The sequence below is a fragment of the Trachypithecus francoisi genome, unplaced genomic scaffold (genome assembly GCF_009764315.1).
Source record: "Trachypithecus francoisi isolate TF-2019V2 unplaced genomic scaffold, Tfra_2.0 Lachesis_group15, whole genome shotgun sequence".
In the NCBI taxonomy this organism is placed as follows: domain Eukaryota; kingdom Metazoa; phylum Chordata; class Mammalia; order Primates; family Cercopithecidae; genus Trachypithecus; species Trachypithecus francoisi.
In genome coordinates this window covers 100,260,702-100,278,821 of record NW_022681460.1, presented here as the reverse complement: position 1 = coordinate 100,278,821, position 18,120 = coordinate 100,260,702, and the positions used below count along the sequence as shown (strand labels likewise).

Here is an 18,120-nt window from a genome sequence, read left to right as displayed (position 1 = left end):
TGTTGGTTAGGCTGGTGTCGAACTCCTGACCTCCAGTGATCCGCCCGCTTCAGCCTCCCAAAGTACTGGGATTACAGGTGTTAGCCACCATGCCCAGCCCGTTTTTTTCTTTATAGAAGAATTCCAAGAACAAATGTAGAAAGGATGAAGGAAATATAAACTTGCCATCAGAATACCACAGTAATAACTACTGCAGGAAAGATATGCTGATAAGATGATAATATTAGTAGGCAAAGTTTGGGGGAAAACAGGATTTTCATGGTCTCAAAGTATCTCCCCCAAGATATTTATAAGTCAATTAAACTATATAGTTAATTTAACTATAATTTAATGATATAATTTATTAACTATAAAGTTAATTTCACAGAGCACAAATCCAGCCAACACCACCTTAACCAAGCGATCAAGATCAACATCACGGGCAGGGCGCAGTGGCTCATGCCTGTAATCCCAGCACTTTGTGAGGCCGAGGCAGGCGGATCACAAGGTCAGAAGACCGAGACCATCCTGGCTAACATGGTGAAACCCAGTCTCTACTGAAAATACCAAAAAATTAGCCAGGTGTGGTGGTGGGCGCCCGTAGTCCCAGCTACTCAGGAGGCTGAGGCAGAAGAACGGCGTGAACCCAGGAGGCGGAGCTTGCAGTACACCAAGATCGTGTCACTGCACTCCAGCCTGGGCGACAAAGCAACACTCCGTCTCAAAAAAAAAAAAACAACAACACCATGAACCATCATTTCTGTGGTATTCTTGCCAAACCATATATCCTCAGATCGGTCATTAGAAAATGTAAGACAAATTCCAACTGGGGGACTTCCGACAAAACAGCAATCAGTATCATTCAAAAGTATCCAAGTTACAGGGCCAGGCACGGCGGCTTATGCCTGTAAACCCAGTACCTTGGGAGGCTGAGGCAGGCAGATGACTTGAGGTCAGGAGCTCAAGATCAACCTGGCCAACATGGTGAAAGACCAGAAATTAGCTAGGCGTGGTAGCAGGCGCCAGTAATCCCAGCTACTTGGGAGGCTGAGGCAGGAGAATTGCTTGAACCTGGTAGGCAGAGGTTGTGGTGAGCCAGGATCGCGCCACTGTATTCCAGCAGGACAACAGAGTGAGGCTCCAGCTCAAAAAATACACATATTTAAGGTATAGGATTTATGCATCTTATTTTAGTCAACATTCATTGAAGATTCAAAAATGTTAAATGTCCAGATTGCTAATAAACAGGGCTTTTTTGTAGTATGCTTTGGGATGTTGACTACCAACGGTCAGCAACATGTTATGAATATTCCGTAGAAGAAAGATGATGTCAGAGAACAGAAAACAGGTGCAGCAAGCTAAGGTATCTGAATGTGTGTAAGGCAAACAAATGTCCAATCTCGGAAAAGCTGACTAAATTATCGTGACGGCTACAGAAGAGCTCAAAACCAACTGATGTTCCTATCTCTGAATTTTAGGGCCCGCCTCAATCAAAACCATCACTTATCTGAAGTCTGCTAGCAAGGAGTGCACAACATGAGCAAATGGAACCAGAAACTCAATTCTGCTTTTCTGGATACCTGTAATCTCAGCCACTGCTGAACAGGCTCACAGCTTTATTTCTATCCGGATCTATCCAACTTTCTATTCGACTTTAATCACCCCACTTACTTGAGCGAGAGAGGTCCTCATGAGCCAACCCTCTTCTTTTACAAGGCTCTGTAAACCTCTGTTTATTCCGGAATGAAGACAGTGGGGGGCCTCTCCTATAACGCCCCTGTGTTTACAAGCCTGCAGCCAGCAGTGAGACAGCATGAAACTTTGAGAGGGTTTCTATGGCCTTAAAGCTTCCCTGATGCAAAGTTCAGCATCTAAGGTACAAGACGATCCCTTCTCCCAGGGCTAAGTGCTCAAAGAAGATAATGTCCTAGACTACAGGCAATTCAGCATCCAAGCAAGTTGTCTGTCTAGAACAACCAGCAGCATGACCTAGTTTACCTGCAAAAGATGTGGATGCCTGTTTTCTCTCTTTTTTTTTTTTGAGACAGGATCTTAGTCTGTCACCCAGGCTGGGGTGCAATGGCATGATCACAGCTCACTGCAGCCTTGACTTCCCCAGCTCCAGCGATCCTCCCACCTCAGCCTCCCAAGTAGCTGGAACCACAGGCATGTACCACCACACCTGGCTAATTTTTGTACTTTTGGGAGAGATGGGGTTTCCCCACGTTTCCCAGGCTGGTCTCAAACTCCTGAGCTCAAGCAATCTACCCGCATCAGCCTCCCAAAGTGCTGGGATTACAGATATGAGCCACTATGCCCGGCCACCTGTTTTCAGAAAGGCCTCACAAAGCAAGGAAAAACACCCATCATATCTATCATAGAGTCCCCTAGCACACTTACACAAATGGCCAATATCTTTTTAAAAAGTATCAACTATTATTAAGAATTAAGATTCAATTACATTTATGCAGCATAAACAAAGACATCATTATTTTTACCCTCTAGATTCTTCTACTTACGGAACAAAACACCTTCAGTCAAATATCTATTATTTCTCCCCTTATTCCTTACTTTCTTATTCGACTTCTTACTGGTTTTGAGAATAACTCTTGGTTTCCATGTAGTCATATAAGGACAACATAGTGTACCCTCCTATGCATTTTTCAAGCAAAGCTCTCTGAAAATTGATTTGAATATAATTTAGCAATTATGTCTCATCAAGTGCATTATAACAATAGTCTATCTTGATGAAGTTCTAACTTCTTCCTTCATACCAGGTAAACATTCTAAATGAGATGAAATGATTAATCTGCAATAATAATTAGACACTTCACCTGAAATAGTATGTTCTACAATCTTGCTAAAAAGTCTAGCTCACTTACCGAATTAGCAATGGCATGAATGACTCTAGAAAATCCCACAGCATCATTCAGCTCCTCCTAATTAAAAAAATATATACAAGTATTACTGATGTATAAATATTCCTTATGTGAATGAATTAAAAACCTACCCGAAAAAAAGACACTGAAATTTTGCATCAAGTTAGATAGCTTTAGTTTCCTGTGCTTTGTGCCTACCTTTCCAAACATCTGCATCTAAAATGATCTACGCACATACTTTTCCTCTATTTTAGAAAGTAGAATGAACAAATGGAAAAGTATTCATTAGTTACTAAAACAACAATGCTTAGGACTTACCCATCACTTCACTGAATTCTTTAGCATTTCCAAGTCTTTCAAGGTGTCTTAAAAACACTAACTTAAAAAGTCGCCACCTGCAGGCTAAACTCAGTAACATTCAATTCTGAGGAAACCCATCTGGCAGTTAACTGATCAAATCAAGCATTTTCATAATTCCTGATTTTTTTTCCTTGAAAAATACATTTTTACAAAATTCTCCCACCCACCTTCTCTTCTATATTCTTTCCAGCAGTGTTGACACTGGCTCAGTGTCTCTCCTATCTTGAAAACCCTCCCCTCCTCTAAGCTCTCTCAGACTACCGCCCCTTCTACTTGTCTCATCAAAGATAACTTGCTTGAAGGACTTCTCCAGTTTAATTCCCAGGTGTTCCCAGTCCTCTGGCTTCATGCTCACTGAAATTGCTCACCTCCTTAAAACGAACTCGAACACTGGCCAGATGCGGTGGCTCACGCCTATAATCCCAGCACTTTGGGAGGCAGAGGCAGATGGATCACTTGAGGTCCGGAGTTCGAGACCAGCCTGACCAAGATGATGAAACTTCATCTCTACTAAAAATAAAAAATTAACCAGACGTGGTGGTGCACGCCTGTAATCCCAGCTATGCCACAGGCTGAGGCAGGAGAATCGCTTGAACCCGGGAGACAGAGGTTGCATGCAGTAAGCCGAAATCGTGCTATTGCACTCCATCCAGCCTGGGCAACAAGAGCAAAATTCCATCTCAAAAAAAACCCCAAAAAAACACCAACAAAAAACTAACCCCAAGACTAACAAGTATTTGCAAGGATGTAGAGAAACTGGAACCTGTGTGCTGTTGATGAAAATGCTAAACAGTGCAGCAGCTAAGGAAAACAGTATGGAGGTTCATCCCAAAAAGAATTCCCATATCACCCAGCAATTCCATTCTGGGTATATACCCCAAAGAATTGAAAGCAGGGACTCAAATAGGTATTTGCACACCTGAGTTCACAAGAGCATTATTCACAATAGTCAAAAGCAACCCAAGTGTCCATAAACAAATGGATAAACAAAATGTAGTCTAGCCATACAATGGAATATTATTCAGCCTTAAAAAAGAAGGAAATTCTGACACATGCTATAACATGGGAAACCTTGAGGATGCTATGCTAAGAGAAACAAGCCAGTCACAGGAGGACAAATACTGTACTTACATGAGGTCCTCAGAGTGATCAAATTCATATGACAAAAAGTAGAATAGTGGTTGCCGGGGGGGGGGGTGTCTGGGGTGGGAGATGGTGAGTTGCTTGATTAGTACAGAGTTTCAGTTTTGCAAGATGAAGGGAATTCTGGAGATGAATGGTGGTGGTGATGACTGCACAACCATGTTAAAGTACTTGATGTCAGTGAACTGTACATTTAATAGTTAACATGACAAATTTTGTTATGTGTATTTTACCACAATTAAAAATTGTTTTTTTTTGGGCCAGGTATGGTGGTTAACACCTGTAATCCCAGCACTTTGGGAGGCTGAGGAAAGCAGACCACCTGAGGTCAAGAGTTCAAGACCTGCCTGGCCAACATGACGAAACCCCATCTCTACTAAAAATACAAAAGCCAGATGCGGTGGCGGGCACTTATAATCCCAGCTACTCCAGAAGCTGAGGCAGGAGAATCGCTTGAACTCAGGAGACGGAGGTTGCAGTGAGCCGAGATCATGTCACTGCAAGCGAGACTCCGTTTCAAACAAACAAACAAAAATTGCTTTTTTGGTTCTGTTTTTTGTTTTTGAGACAGAGTCTCACTCTGTCGCCCAGCTGAAGTACAGTGGAACGATCTCGGCTCACAGCAACCTCCGCCTCCCGGGTTCAAGTGATTCTCCTGCCTCAGCCTCCTGAGTAGCTGGGAATGCAGGTGCATGCCCCCTGCGCCCGGCTAATTTTTTTGTTCTTTTAGTAGAGATAGGGAAAAACTGTTTTAATTATAGTTTAAAAAACTACTGCCAGGGCTGAATCCAGCCACGTCTCAATCCTAACCCCTACATGGGAGCTGACACTGCTTCCCTTGGCTGTGTACCACAATAATCTCCTGGTACATTTTGTCAACTTCTGCCTATCATTTAAATGCTGTTCATCCTCAGGATTCAGTCCCAGATCCTCTTTTCATTCTTCATGTATTCCGCAGTTGCTCTAATCCAGTCCCAGTCTTTCTGCCAACGACAATCATGCCTAGCCCTCACCTCTCTTCTGTGCTCAACACTGACAAACCTGCTGAGAGGATATCCACCCTTGCATGTTCTGAAAACACCCAAAATCTCATCAGGTCAAAACTAGAATGGAACATCTTTTTCCACTCTGGGGGAACATCTTTTTCCACTCTAGGGGACGCCATGGTGCCCTGGTGGCCTCGCATGTATCAAAACAGGTCATGCAGGTAAAGGCTAATCTGTGTCTTGGCTACAGACTCATCTGCATCTTGGCACAACACATCAGGAGGGAAGAGTGGGAGGCACAGGTTTCTAAGGAGCAGCTATGAGGCCAGCTCCCACCCCCTTCCCTGTCACTCCTGGGAGGCTGTCATGAAACAGTTCCTCATCGCCTCCTGGGTTCTGAGGACGTGTGAGGCTCTCTGCCTTGCCTTCTCAGAAGAGAGCTGCAGAATACCAAAGCCCTGAGCTGTGGCCTAGAACTGGTTCCTCAGTGAAGCCACATCACACAACACACACTGCAATCATCTTGCACCTTTTCTTTTTATTTTTTAAGACAGGGTCTCACTCTGTCACCCAAGCTGAAGTACAGTGGCATAAACTCAACTCACTGCAACTGCAACCTCCACCTCCTGGGTTCAAGCAATTCTCTAGCATCAGCCTCCCAAGTAGCGAGGACCACAGGTGCGCATCACCACACCTGGATAATTTTTGTATTTTTGTAGAGATGGGGTTTCGCTATGTTGCTCAGGCCGGTCTCGAACTACTGAGCTCAAAGTGATCCTCCCGCCTCAGCCTCCCAAAGTAGTGCTGACATTATAGGCATGACCCGCCGCACCTGGCCTCTAACTGGCACCTTTTGTTTCTGCGTTGTCCTTTTTAGTATGGGGGTCAGGGACTACAGGCAGCACCTTTTGCTCATCTTTCTCTGTATAGGTAATATGCTGTCTCCTAAAGTGGGTCACTGTATCTTTACTGGGTGAGTCAATCTGGAGTGACACCTAATGTATGTATGAGCATGACATTCATCCACATGCAAATCCACTCCTCTCTCCTCCACCTTTCCCCGACCAATGTCACTCCAGCCAACTCCTCCGAGTGAACGGAATGCAATCTACCCCATTGTGCAAATGTCTGGCAAAAGCATTTTCGTCGTTCCCCCTTCCGCCTCCACCACCCACATCCAGTCATAAATTCCATGGCTTCTACCTTCCAAATATCTCCAGATTCCATCTACACTGCTACTTACTATCCTACGCCAGGTCACCAATATCTCCTAGCTAGGTTATTCCACAGCTTAACTGGTCTCCTGCCTCCAGTCTTACTCACTCAAAACCATTCACTCTTCACATAGCAAGCAGGATGACGTTCCAATGGCACAACCTAAGCATGTCATCCTCGTCTGTCAGATCATGTGCTCTGAACCTGGTTTAAAGAAAACTAGTAACTATACATGAAGTTAGACGTGGCAGTATTAAAGGGCAGTGACACACAAGCTAAATGAGAATCAAGAATACTTTCTTCAGGACTGGTTTAAGTAGACAGTGGTCAACAGTGACGTCAGACTCACTTTGCTGGCTACATCTCATGCTTAAACCTAACTTCCCCTTATTCTAGTCCAGGTTTTCTGCCAATTCAATTGTTCTATGAAAGAAAATTATTCATTAAATTGAATCCAACATATGATCTCAACTAGACAGGAATAAATCAATATTTATGTTGCCATTTCTCACCCCCCAAGAACTAACATAGCCCAATTACCTGTTCTTTGGCATGTTTCTGCTGCTCTCTTCTTTTGCGCTCTTCTTCATCTACTTTGCTGATAACTATGTATCGCTCCTTCTAAAAGACATAAAGCAGATACATAATTTTCTTTTCTTTTTTGCCACGGAGTTTCGCTCTTGTTGCTCAGGCTGGAGTACAATGGCACAATCTTGGCTCACTGCAACCTCCACCTCCTGGGTTCAAGCAATTCTCCTACCTCAGCCTCCCGTGTAGCTGGGATTACAGGTGTGTGCCACCACACCCGGCTACTTTTTGTATTTTTAGTAGAGACAGAGTTTCTCCATGTTGGTCAGGCTGGTCTCAAACTCTCGACCTCAGGTGATCCACTCGCCTTAGCCTCCCAAAGTGCTGGGATTACAGGTGTGAGTCAAGCACCCAGCCACAGATATACAATTTTCTAGAGGCAACTTAATTCAAAAAATTCAGATTTCTGCTGCCATTATAATTTTTTTTTTTTTTTTTTTTGAGACAGTCTCATTCTGTCACCCAGGCTGGAGTGCAGTGGCACAACCTCAGCTCACTACAGCCTCTACCTCCCAGCTTCAAGCGATTCTCCTGCCTCAGCCTCCAGAGTAGCCAAGATTACAGGTGCGCGCCAATATGCCCAGCTAATTTTTGTATTTTTAGTAGAGACAGAGTTTCGCCATGTTGCCCAGGCTGGTCTCAAACTCCTGACCTCAAGTGATCTGCCCACCTTGGCCTCCCAAAGTGCAGAGATTACAGGCATGAGCCACCATGCCCAGCCAGAAGTTATAATTTTTGTTAACTACACACTTCTTTTTGTATGTGTGACAGGTTATCACTTCCATTGCTCAGGCTGGAGTGCAGCAGCATGAGCACAGCTCACTGCAGCCTCAAATTCCTGGACTCAGGTGATCCTCCCACCTCAGCCTTCTGAGGAGCTGGGACTACAGGAATGTACCACTATGCCTGGCTAATTCCTTTTTATATTTTTAGTAGAGACGGAGTTTCACCATGAGTCCAGGCTGGTCTCAAACTCCTGGGCCCAAATGACCTGCTCATCTCAGCCTCCCAAAGTGCTGGGATTATAAGCCTGAGCCACCATGCCCAGTCACTGCAGTCTTTCATGAGCCAAATATAACAGAAAACACTTTTACATGCCAACATAAGTTGAGCTGATGCATTACAAACCAAATTTTGTCTCTGTGTTTCCATGACATTTTCCTACAGTTTACTAATTCAACCCAACAGGCATCAGTTAAAAATATCAACAGACTGTGAGAATAAGACATTTCCTATGACAAATACTAAAAAAGTTATGTTGCATTTGAACATCGATTTCTGAAGAGTTTTAAAGTAAAATGCATATGTTGTATTAACATTAACAAAACTTACATATATATGTCGTATTAACGTAAGAAACAACCCTGGATTTTCTGCCAACGTGTCCGGTAACTAGTGCTTTCTTTCCCATATATATTCTGTGTCCACTAAAGATAAACCATCTACCAAGATTATTTTTCTACTGTATTTAATCTCTAATTTTATACCTGACTTAAGAGCAACAACAATTATAAAATTCAAACACTGCAGAAGGAACCCACCACTAGCCACCCACTATCCATCACAATTCTATCAGTGTACCCTGCGTACCCAAGACAATAGCTATGCTTATGACCAGGATTCTAAAATTTAGTTTTATCTGCCCACGCAACATGAAGCCATTTCTTCACATGTACCATTATAGCTTTCTGCCACAGTAAGAATACAAAATAACATTTGTATACTTTCAAGTTTACAAAGCATCACTTCCACTTACCCACAGGATCAGCATAAAAAGGCTATGAGAAAGTCTAGATCACTGTTACCATGCTCAGCCCCAATGTACAGAAGAGGAAAATGAGGCTTAAAGAGGTCAAATGACTTACCCTAGGTTACCCAGCTCATAGCAAGCATAGACAAGGTACAAATTCTGACTTTCAGCACACTAAGGATTGCGAGCAGTGGCTCAGGTCACTGCTGTGGCTCACTCTGTGAGGCCGAGGCGGGCAAATTGTTTGAGCCCAGGAGTTCAAGACCAGCCTGGATAACAGGGCGAAACGCTGTCTCTACTAAAAATATAAAAAATTAGCCAGGCAAGGTGGCATGAGCCTGAAGTCCCAGTTTGGAAGGCTGACATAGGAGAATCACCTGAACCCAGGAAGTCAAGGCTGCAGTGAGCCGTGATAGCCCCACTGCACTCCAGGCTGGGCAATCAGAGCAAAATCCTGAGAAAAAAAAAAAAAACGAAACCCGTATCAGTGTAACAATGAATGTGTTTAATGTTAGTGCTAGGTAATTCTTGGGGTTACCTTTTCAGTTTCTAAAGTCTCAACATGAATGCCTTTCGGATACCTACAGAAAAGAAAAACATGGTATCAGTAGATGAGTCAATGACAGCTAAATCCCAAAGTATTTTATAAGCAACTATCCAGCTATAAATTAAGTAACGTAAGTTTTATTAATTATGAAAGAATTATCACTACAATGAAGACTTTATAGCACATTTATTTTATAACGTTTCAGCTGCTAAATGTTTCCTTACCCTTGCTCTTAAACACATAAACATGGATTTGACTTTCAAATTAATTTTTTTAGGACTTAGGCATTTTCTTTCTTTTTTTTTTTTTTTGAGATAGAGTCTTGCTCTGTCGCCCAGGCTGGAGTGCAGTGGCGCAATCTCTGCTCACTGCAAGCTCCGCCTCCTGGATTCACACCATTCTTCTGCCTCAGCCTCCAGAGTAGCTAGGACTACAGGCGCGCGCCACCACGCCCCGCTAATCTTTTGCATTTTTAGTAGACACAGGGTTTCATCGTGTTAGTCAGGATGGTCTCAATCTCCTGACTTTGTGATCCGCCGGCCTTGGCCTCCCAAAGTGTTGGGATTACAGGGGTGAGCCACTGCGCCCAGCCAGGACTTAGGCATTTTCTAAAATGTCCTACATCTCAAAATACAGTCAACTCATTACCACAGAGTCAAATCTTTCTTCCAAATACAAAAATGTTTCCTAACTGAAATTGTGAAAGTCTTATTTTATTTTATTTATTTATTTATTTTTTGAGATGGAGTCTTGCTCTGCCACCTAGGCTGAAGAACCGAGCCGCAATCTTGGCTCACTGCAACCTCTGCCTTCCAGGTTCAAGTGATTCTCCTGCCTTTGCCTCCCAAATAGCTGGGATTACAGGCATGTGCCACCATGCCCAGCTAAATTTTGTATGTTTAGTAGAGATGCGGTTTCACCATGTTGGCCAGGCTGCTCTTGAACTCCTGACTTCAGGTGATCTGCCCACCTCGGCCTCCCAAAGTGCTAGGATTATAGGAGTGAGCCACCACGCCCGACCTGAAAGTCTTTTTAGATTGCACGGGGCATATAAAGAGGAGGTTTTAGACGGCCAACTCTGCTGTAGTTTTGCATGGTATTAACAGTTTGCATCAGCCAACAAGGAGAAGGATGTGGAATGCAGCTGCAGTAGGCTGCAAGGACGACATGACAGGAAAGGAGTGTGGGCATGGGCAAACTAAACAGCCCTTTCCTATTGTGTTCAAAGTATATTCCCAGTATACATGTCACCAGTAGATTCCAATGGAAGAACAAGGTCCCCAAAGTCAAATGGAAATGTCCACCTGTCTATGTCAATATTCAATTTCTGAATTGAAGACCCACCTGCAAACACAAGGAAACCAAGGGAAACATCCTTGGAAAAATACACACACAAACTTCTGGATGTTATTTCAGGGGATTCACAGACCTCCTGAAACCCATCCATAGTCTTACCCTAAGTTAAGAACTCTTGCTTTACCAGAAGCATTCATCTGAGTATTTCCTAGGTCTGAAAACCAAATATTCATTGTATACCCCCAAAGGACAAAACCACTACCAATCCATAGTTTAATGGATGCACCAAAGTGATAATTATTTTAAGAAGCTTAAAGCATCTGTTAAAAAACAATAGCAAAAGAAAATTAAATGAGTATTCAACTTAAGAAAGCAGGGGAACTTGGTGGGGTCAAATCACTGAGAACCGCAGAATTTCAAAAAGGAAATGAGAGCTAAGAGATTATATTTAGTCTTTAAATCCTGGGTCCCCCACAGAGCTCCTGTATACAATATAAATACTCTGGCCATTCTCCACTAGTGATCTGTATAACTGGAAGACTCAAAAAAAAAAAAAAAATATATATATATATATATAAATACTTACTTCCAGCTCAAAGTCTGATAAATTAGTTTTCTTTGGAACCTATAAAAACAAAAGAAAAGGTATTGATTTTGGCTCATTAGAAGTAAATCCGAACTGATCAAGCATTTGTTGAGAAGGATTTCACTTTAAAAAGAGACTTCATTAGAACTGACAGGTAATTTGCAAACAAAAATAGGCAGGTTAGTTGACGTGGGGGGAATTCCTCATCACTTGTCTTCTAAAATTTTCTTTAATATTATACTGCTTTTATTGAAGAGGTAGAAGTTCTTGTCTAATCAAAATACTGCTTCCTGCAGCTGCATAAAGAGAGTTTTAAAGTAGACAGATGCATTAAAATACTTTTGTGAAGCTCCTCACAAAGTAAAAGGAAAAAAAGACAATCACGTTACTGACTCTTTGAAATGCTAATGTTTTTTAAATGCAGAGAGAAATTAAAAGGGTAGAAGTAGCCTGAAAGTGAATTCTTTCTTCTGAAGCCTTCATGTACTAAGCACTCCTCAAGGCCAAAGTAATTATGCCACTCTTGGGCGTAACTGAAAGTCAAGGTTGCACAACAGTGTTCTCCGCTCCAGGTACAGGACAAAGCATTCATTCAGTGTCTCAGTATACACAGTCATCCCCACTGTGTAACACTAAAGTTAGTGCTTAATGCTTGAGAACATACTAATAATAAAAAGACCCTTTATAAAGGTGTTTTTAAAAGACTAAATGCATCAAATGCCACAAATCATCTACCTTTCCGAAAAAAGAACATGCAGAAATGTTCAGGACAACTAACCCGGTACATGGCTCTAAATTCAAGTTCTTGTTTTCTTCACTTTGTAATAAATCTTCTATTTTCTCTCTGAGGAATTAGAATAGACCACGACCATCAGTACCTTTAAGGAATTAAGTCATCAACCAAGAAAATAATCACAACCAAAAACATTCTAAATATAAGAATGTGTGACAATGTAATTCTACCAAATTACCCTATAACTTTTAGTTCAAATACTTTTTTTAAAATGCTTTATTTTGACCTAGGCATAGAACAGCACTCTGGGAGGTCGAGGTTGGGGGGATCACTTGAGCCCAGGAGTTCGAGACCAGCCTGGGCAATATACTGAGAGCCCCTCACTACAAAAAATAAATTTTAAAAATTCACTCGGCATGGTGCAGTGTAACTGTGGTCCCAGCTACTCCAGAAGCTGAGGTGGGACGATCGCCTGAGCCTGGGAAGTTGAGGCTGCAGTGAGCCATGATCACACCACTGTACTCCAGCCTCGGCAACAGAGCGAGAACCTGTTTCAAAAAATAAATAAAATTTTTAAAAAAAGCTTTATTTGGCATATTTTGGGGGTAAGAGGGTTACTGTTGTTATTAATTAGTGACAACTTCTCGAGGACTCGTCAGTACAAGTGATTTAATTTTTGACTTTCCCAGTAAAATGGTTACACCAACAACTAAGCTAAGCAAGACCAGACGCTTATCCAAGATCACATCTGCTTGTTAGCACCTTTACTGCAAGCAAAGAGAACATGGACATGCTGCCAACTGGATAAGCCTGATCCACCACTCTGCCTTCAAGGCCATCGGACAGTGGCTGTCAGGTATTCAGTCCATGCAAGTTTTAGAAGTCAGTTGATTAGTATTTAAAAAACAAGAAAAGGGGCCAGGCAATGGCTCAGGCCTATAATCCCAGCACTCCAGGAGGCCGAGGCAGGAAGATCCCTTGAGCTCAGGAGTTTGACACCAGCCTGGGAAACACACTGAGATCCGTCTCTATTTAATTTAAAAAAAAAGTCCACACAGGTCTGCCCACGTACAGAAATCTCGTGCCTAGTAACATGTAGCAAGTCCGAGTACAATACATGGAACTCTATTTACAATTTGTTGCTGTTGCACAAATTTGAATATGCTGGCTAGGCATGCTGGCTCACGCCTATAATCCCAACACTTTGGGAGGCTGAGGCGGGCGGATCACTTGAGGCCAGGAATTCGAGACCAGCGTGGCCAACATGGCAAAACCTCGGCTCTACTAAAAATATAAAAATTAGCTGGGTGTGGTGGCGCACACCTATAATCCCAGCTACTCAGGAGGCTGAGGCACAAGAATTGTTTGAACCTGGGAGGCAGAGGTTGCAGTAAGCCAGGATTGCACCATTGCACTCCAGCCTGGGCAACAGAGCAAGATTGTCTCAAAAAAAAAAAAAAAATTTTTTTTTTAATATGCCACAATTACATCCTGCTATTCACAACATTACACCTGTGTGTGTACTATGTTTGCAAAGTACAGGTTTGAGATATACATGCCCGTCATGCCCCAATATATAGCACACAATGCACGTTTAGTTTTAGTTTAGGAACTTACACCACTTGGTCAATAAATTTCTTTTGATCCTCAGGAATCGTGACAGGACATTTTGAAGTGTTAGGAGATACGTAGGACAGAGCTCCTGCACCATTCGCCTGTGAACGTTTTTCATCATACTGCTCTCTTAACTGTCTTTCTTCTTCCTGATTTAAATATGGAATTCCTAAGCATGATTTTAAAAAGAACACATTAGCAGAAGTAACTGTCTAACATAAAATTTGTTTAACAAACCAAAGAGTCTAAATTACTCAGGAAAGATTTACCATATTTAACTACATCTCAAAAAAGGAATAGAAAGGCAAGTGATTTTGAAATGTGTTTATCATTCATCCATTCATTCAATCTTCTTTCAAGAAATATTTATCTGGCACTTACGCTTTGCCAAAGCATTATATTAGGCACTGGGGAATGAGCAGTGACAAGCTGATGCATCCTTCTCTGTAGTAAAGGGAACTACTCCTGACAAGATAATCAGGAAAGTAAGGGAAAACCCAAAGGATGAGAATATTTCGGATATGAAAGGAGCTAGGGGAAGAATCCTTCCTGTAGGGGAAACAAGTATGAATACCCAGAAGATGGCAATGGCTACGACTGTTCCAGGAGCAGCAAGGAGCTGGTGTAGCCAGATGTCATGAGCAAAAATGGAATGGTACAGCATCAGATTGGAGAGAGTATGGAGCAAGATTCTGCAGGCCCTCACAGGCCAGGGTAAGAAATGCACATTATGGCCGGGCGCGGTGGCTCACGCCTGTAATCCCAGCACTTTGGGAGGCCGAGATGGGCGGATCACCAGGTCAGGAGATCGAGACCATCCTGGCTAACACGGTGAAACCCCGTCTCTACTAAAAAAATACAAAAAACTAGCCGGGCAAGGTGGCGGGCACCTGTAGTCCCAGCTACTCAGGAGGCTGAGGCAGGAGAATGGCGTAAACCCGGAAGGCAGAGCTTGCAGTGAGCTGAGATCCGGCCACTGCACTCCAGCCTGGGCGACAGAGCCAGACTCCATCTCAAAAAAAAAAAAAAGAAATGCACATTATTCTAACAGTGACTGGACAACATTAGAAGATTTTAAGCAAGATAATTACCTTACCTGCATAATGCTTAAAAGGCCATGACAACTACTCTGAGAGTGGAAGTTGGGAAACAAGTTAGGAGCAATTATCCAGGCAAGAGACAAGAGCTGGATCAGAGGTCAGCAAATTTTTTCTTTGTTTTGTTTTAAGACAAAGTCTTACTCTGTCACCCAGGCTGGTGAGCAATGGCACAATCTGAGCTTACTGCAACCTCTGCCTCCCGGGTTCAAGCAATTCTTCTGTCTCAGCCTCGGGAGTAGCTGGGATTACAAGAGTGCGCCATCACACCAGGCTAATTGTTGTATTTTCAGTAGAGACAGAGTTTCGCCATGTTGGCCAGGCTGGTTTCGAACTCCTGACCTCACTGCCCACCTCAGCCTCCCAAAGTGCTGGGATTACAGGCGGGAGTCACCGCCACCATGCCCGGCCAGCAAACTTTTTCTTAAAAGGCTTGATGGTAAATGTTTTAGGCTTGTGGGCCATGGGGGTCTCTGTTGCAATACTCAGCCCTGCTGTTGTGGCACAAAAGCAGCCATACACAGAATGTACATGTACGGGGATAGCTGTAGTCCAACAAATCTTATTTACAAAACACGGAGCAAGCAGTGGGCTGTCGTTTGTAACCCTGGCGTTGACTACAGAGATGGCAGGGTAGATGGAGACAGTGATTTGCTAGACATAAGCGGTAACATTTACTGATATCCTGGAGATGAAGGATAAAGGGAAAGGCAAAATCAGGAAAAACACCTTGCAGCTGGGCGCAGTGGCTCATGCCTGTAATCCAACCACTTTGGGAGGCCTGGGCGGGTGGATCACGACATCAAGAGACGGAGAAAATCCAGGCCAACATGGTGAAACCCCATCTCTACTAAAAATACAAAAATTAGCTAGGCATGGTGGCGCGTGCCTGTAGTCCCAGCTATTTGGGAGGCTGAGGCAAAAGAATCGCTTGAACCCAGGAGGCAGAGGTTGCAGTGAACCGAGATAATGCCACCGCACGTCAGCCTGGTGACTGAGCGAGACTCCGTCTCAAAAAAACAAAAAACAAAAAAAAAACCTTGCTCTTTAGTTCAAGCAATTGGGAAGATAGTAGGGCCACTAACTGATGTGAAGACAAAGAGGAGAAAAATAGGTATTGGGGTCCAAGGAGTGAAAATCAGAAGCTACCTTTTGGACATACTATTTTTTTTCTGTTTTTTTTAGGACGAAGTCTTGCTCTGTCACCCAGCCTGGAATGCGATGGCACAATCTCGGCTCACTGCAACCTCCACCTCTCAGGTTCAAGCAATTCTCCTGCCTCAGCCTCCCAAGTTGATGGGACTACAGGCACCCACCACCACGCCCAGCTAATTTTTGTATTTTTAGTAGAGACAAGGTTTCACCATGTTAGCCAGGCTGGTCTTGAACTCCTGACCTCGGGTGATATGCCCATCTCAGCCTCTCAAAGTGCTGGGATTACAGGCATGAGCCACTGCGCCCGGCCACGGACATATCAAATCATCTAAGGGTATACGCAAATTAAAACTTGCAGTTACAAGCCTATAGCTCAAGAGAAAGGTGTCCAAATATAAATATAGTTATCACTGGGATATGGGTGGTATTAAAAGCCATGGGGACCAGGTGCAGTTGCTCATGTCTGTAAGCCCAGCACTATGGGAGGCTGAGGCAGGCAGATCACCTGAGGTCGGGAGTTCAAGACCAGCCTGACCAACATGGAGAAACCCTGTGTCTACTAAAAATACAAAATTAGCCAGGCATGGTGGCACATGCCTGTAATCCCAGGTACTCGTGAGGCTGAGGTAGGAGAATCGCTTGAACCCAGGAGGCGGAGGTTGCGGTGAGCCGAGATTGCGTCATTCCACGCCAGCCTGGGCGACAAGAGCGAAACTCCGTCTCCCAGAAAAAAAAAAAAAAACACCATGGGAGGCCGGGAGCCTGGCTCATGCCTATAATCCCAGCACTTCGGGAGGCTGAGGAGGGCGGATCACTTAAGATCAAGAGTTTAAGATCAGCCTGTTCAATATGGCAAAACGCCCTCTCTATCAAAAAGTACAAAAATTTGCCACGCATGGTGGCACACGCCTGTAGTCCCAGGTACTCAGGAGGCTGAGGTGGGAGAATCACGTGAATCTGGGAGGTGGTGGTTGCAAGTGAGCCAAGATCACACCACTGCACTCCAGCCTGGGCAACAGGGTGAGACTGTCTCAAAACAACAATAACAACAAAGCCACGGGACACTAAGGAATTTGTAGAAAGAACAATGAATGCACAAAACCACCATCTGTCAATGATAATTGTTTAAAGCAAGAATTATCAATGGATGCTAAAACTAACTGGCAAAAAAAGTGGTCCAAGTTAACATTACCAGTAACAGGACAAATGACATCATGTGCCTCCTGGCATGATACACGGAGAACAATACACACCAAGGAGAAGCAGGGAAGGCAATAGATAGTGAAAAAGCAATGTAAGTCAACAGATTGCTGAAACAGGTACCAGAGCAAGTGAATTAGAAGCACAAGAAGTAGTACTCTCAAAGAAACATACATTAAAAACACTAAAAACAATAAATGAGGCCATGCACAACAGCTCATTCCTATAATCCCAGAGCTTTAGGGGGTGGCGGCAGGAATACTGCTTGAACCCAGGAGTTTGAGACCAGCCAGGACAACATAGTGAGAACCTGTCTCTATAAAAAAAGTCAAAATTAGCTGGGCATGATGATGTGCGCCTACGGTTCCAGCTACACGGAAGGCTGAAGTTAGAGAATCACTTGGGCCAGGAGGTCAAGGTTGCAGTGAGCCATGAATGTGCCAGTGCACTCCAGCCTGGTGACAATGCAACACCCTGTCTCAAGAAAGAAAAAAAAAAGATAGTAAATGAGAGGTGCAGTTTTTGACCCTAAGGTCCATGACCCTGCCACTGGTATAGAGGACTAAAGACAGATAGAAAGAAAGATTGCTGACCACCTGGTCAAGAAACAGACCAGAGCATTTGCTGGTTATCCTTGAGGATACTAAAGTCACCCAGAGAAGGGCAGGAGTGGAGAGAATGATAACACACCAAAGCCAAGGCTATGATGCACGCTGCGCCTACAGGAGTCAGCACAAGGAGGGGCTGCAGAGCTAGTGACAGCCTGAGAATGGTGGCTCCTGTACAAAAGAAAATTCACGTGCCAGATGTGGCAATCACACCTGTAATCCCAGCATTTTGGGAGGCCAAGGCAGGTGGATCATCTGAGGTTGGGAGTTGGAGACCAGCCTGGCCAACACAGAGAAATTGTCCCTAGTAAAGATACAAAATTAGCCGGGTGTGGTGGCACATGCCTATAATCCCAGCTACCTGGGAGGGTGAGGCAGGAGAAT

General features: G+C 43.6%; 1 protein-coding gene across 11 annotated transcripts in view; it reads right to left on the bottom strand.

Annotated features, from left to right (window-relative positions):
• The window catches only part of PARN (poly(A)-specific ribonuclease), a 198,772-nt gene that overhangs the window by 166,428 nt on the left and 14,224 nt on the right, over positions 1 to 18,120 (bottom strand). For 8 of the 11 annotated variants that reach the window (XM_033235686.1, XM_033235683.1, XM_033235692.1 and 5 more), the window contains 6 exons: positions 13,680 to 13,845; positions 12,108 to 12,173; positions 11,330 to 11,368; positions 9,439 to 9,481; positions 7,103 to 7,183; positions 2,862 to 2,918 (listed from right to left, as the gene is read on the bottom strand). In XM_033235686.1, the coding sequence (XP_033091577.1) occupies positions 2,862 to 2,918; positions 7,103 to 7,183; positions 9,439 to 9,481; positions 11,330 to 11,368; positions 12,108 to 12,173; positions 13,680 to 13,845 (452 nt within the window). The remainder of the gene's footprint in view (positions 1 to 2,861; positions 2,919 to 7,102; positions 7,184 to 9,438; positions 9,482 to 11,329; positions 11,369 to 12,107; positions 12,174 to 13,679; positions 13,846 to 18,120) is intronic. The other 3 variants (XM_033235687.1, XM_033235685.1, XM_033235684.1) reach the window with 3 other exon arrangements.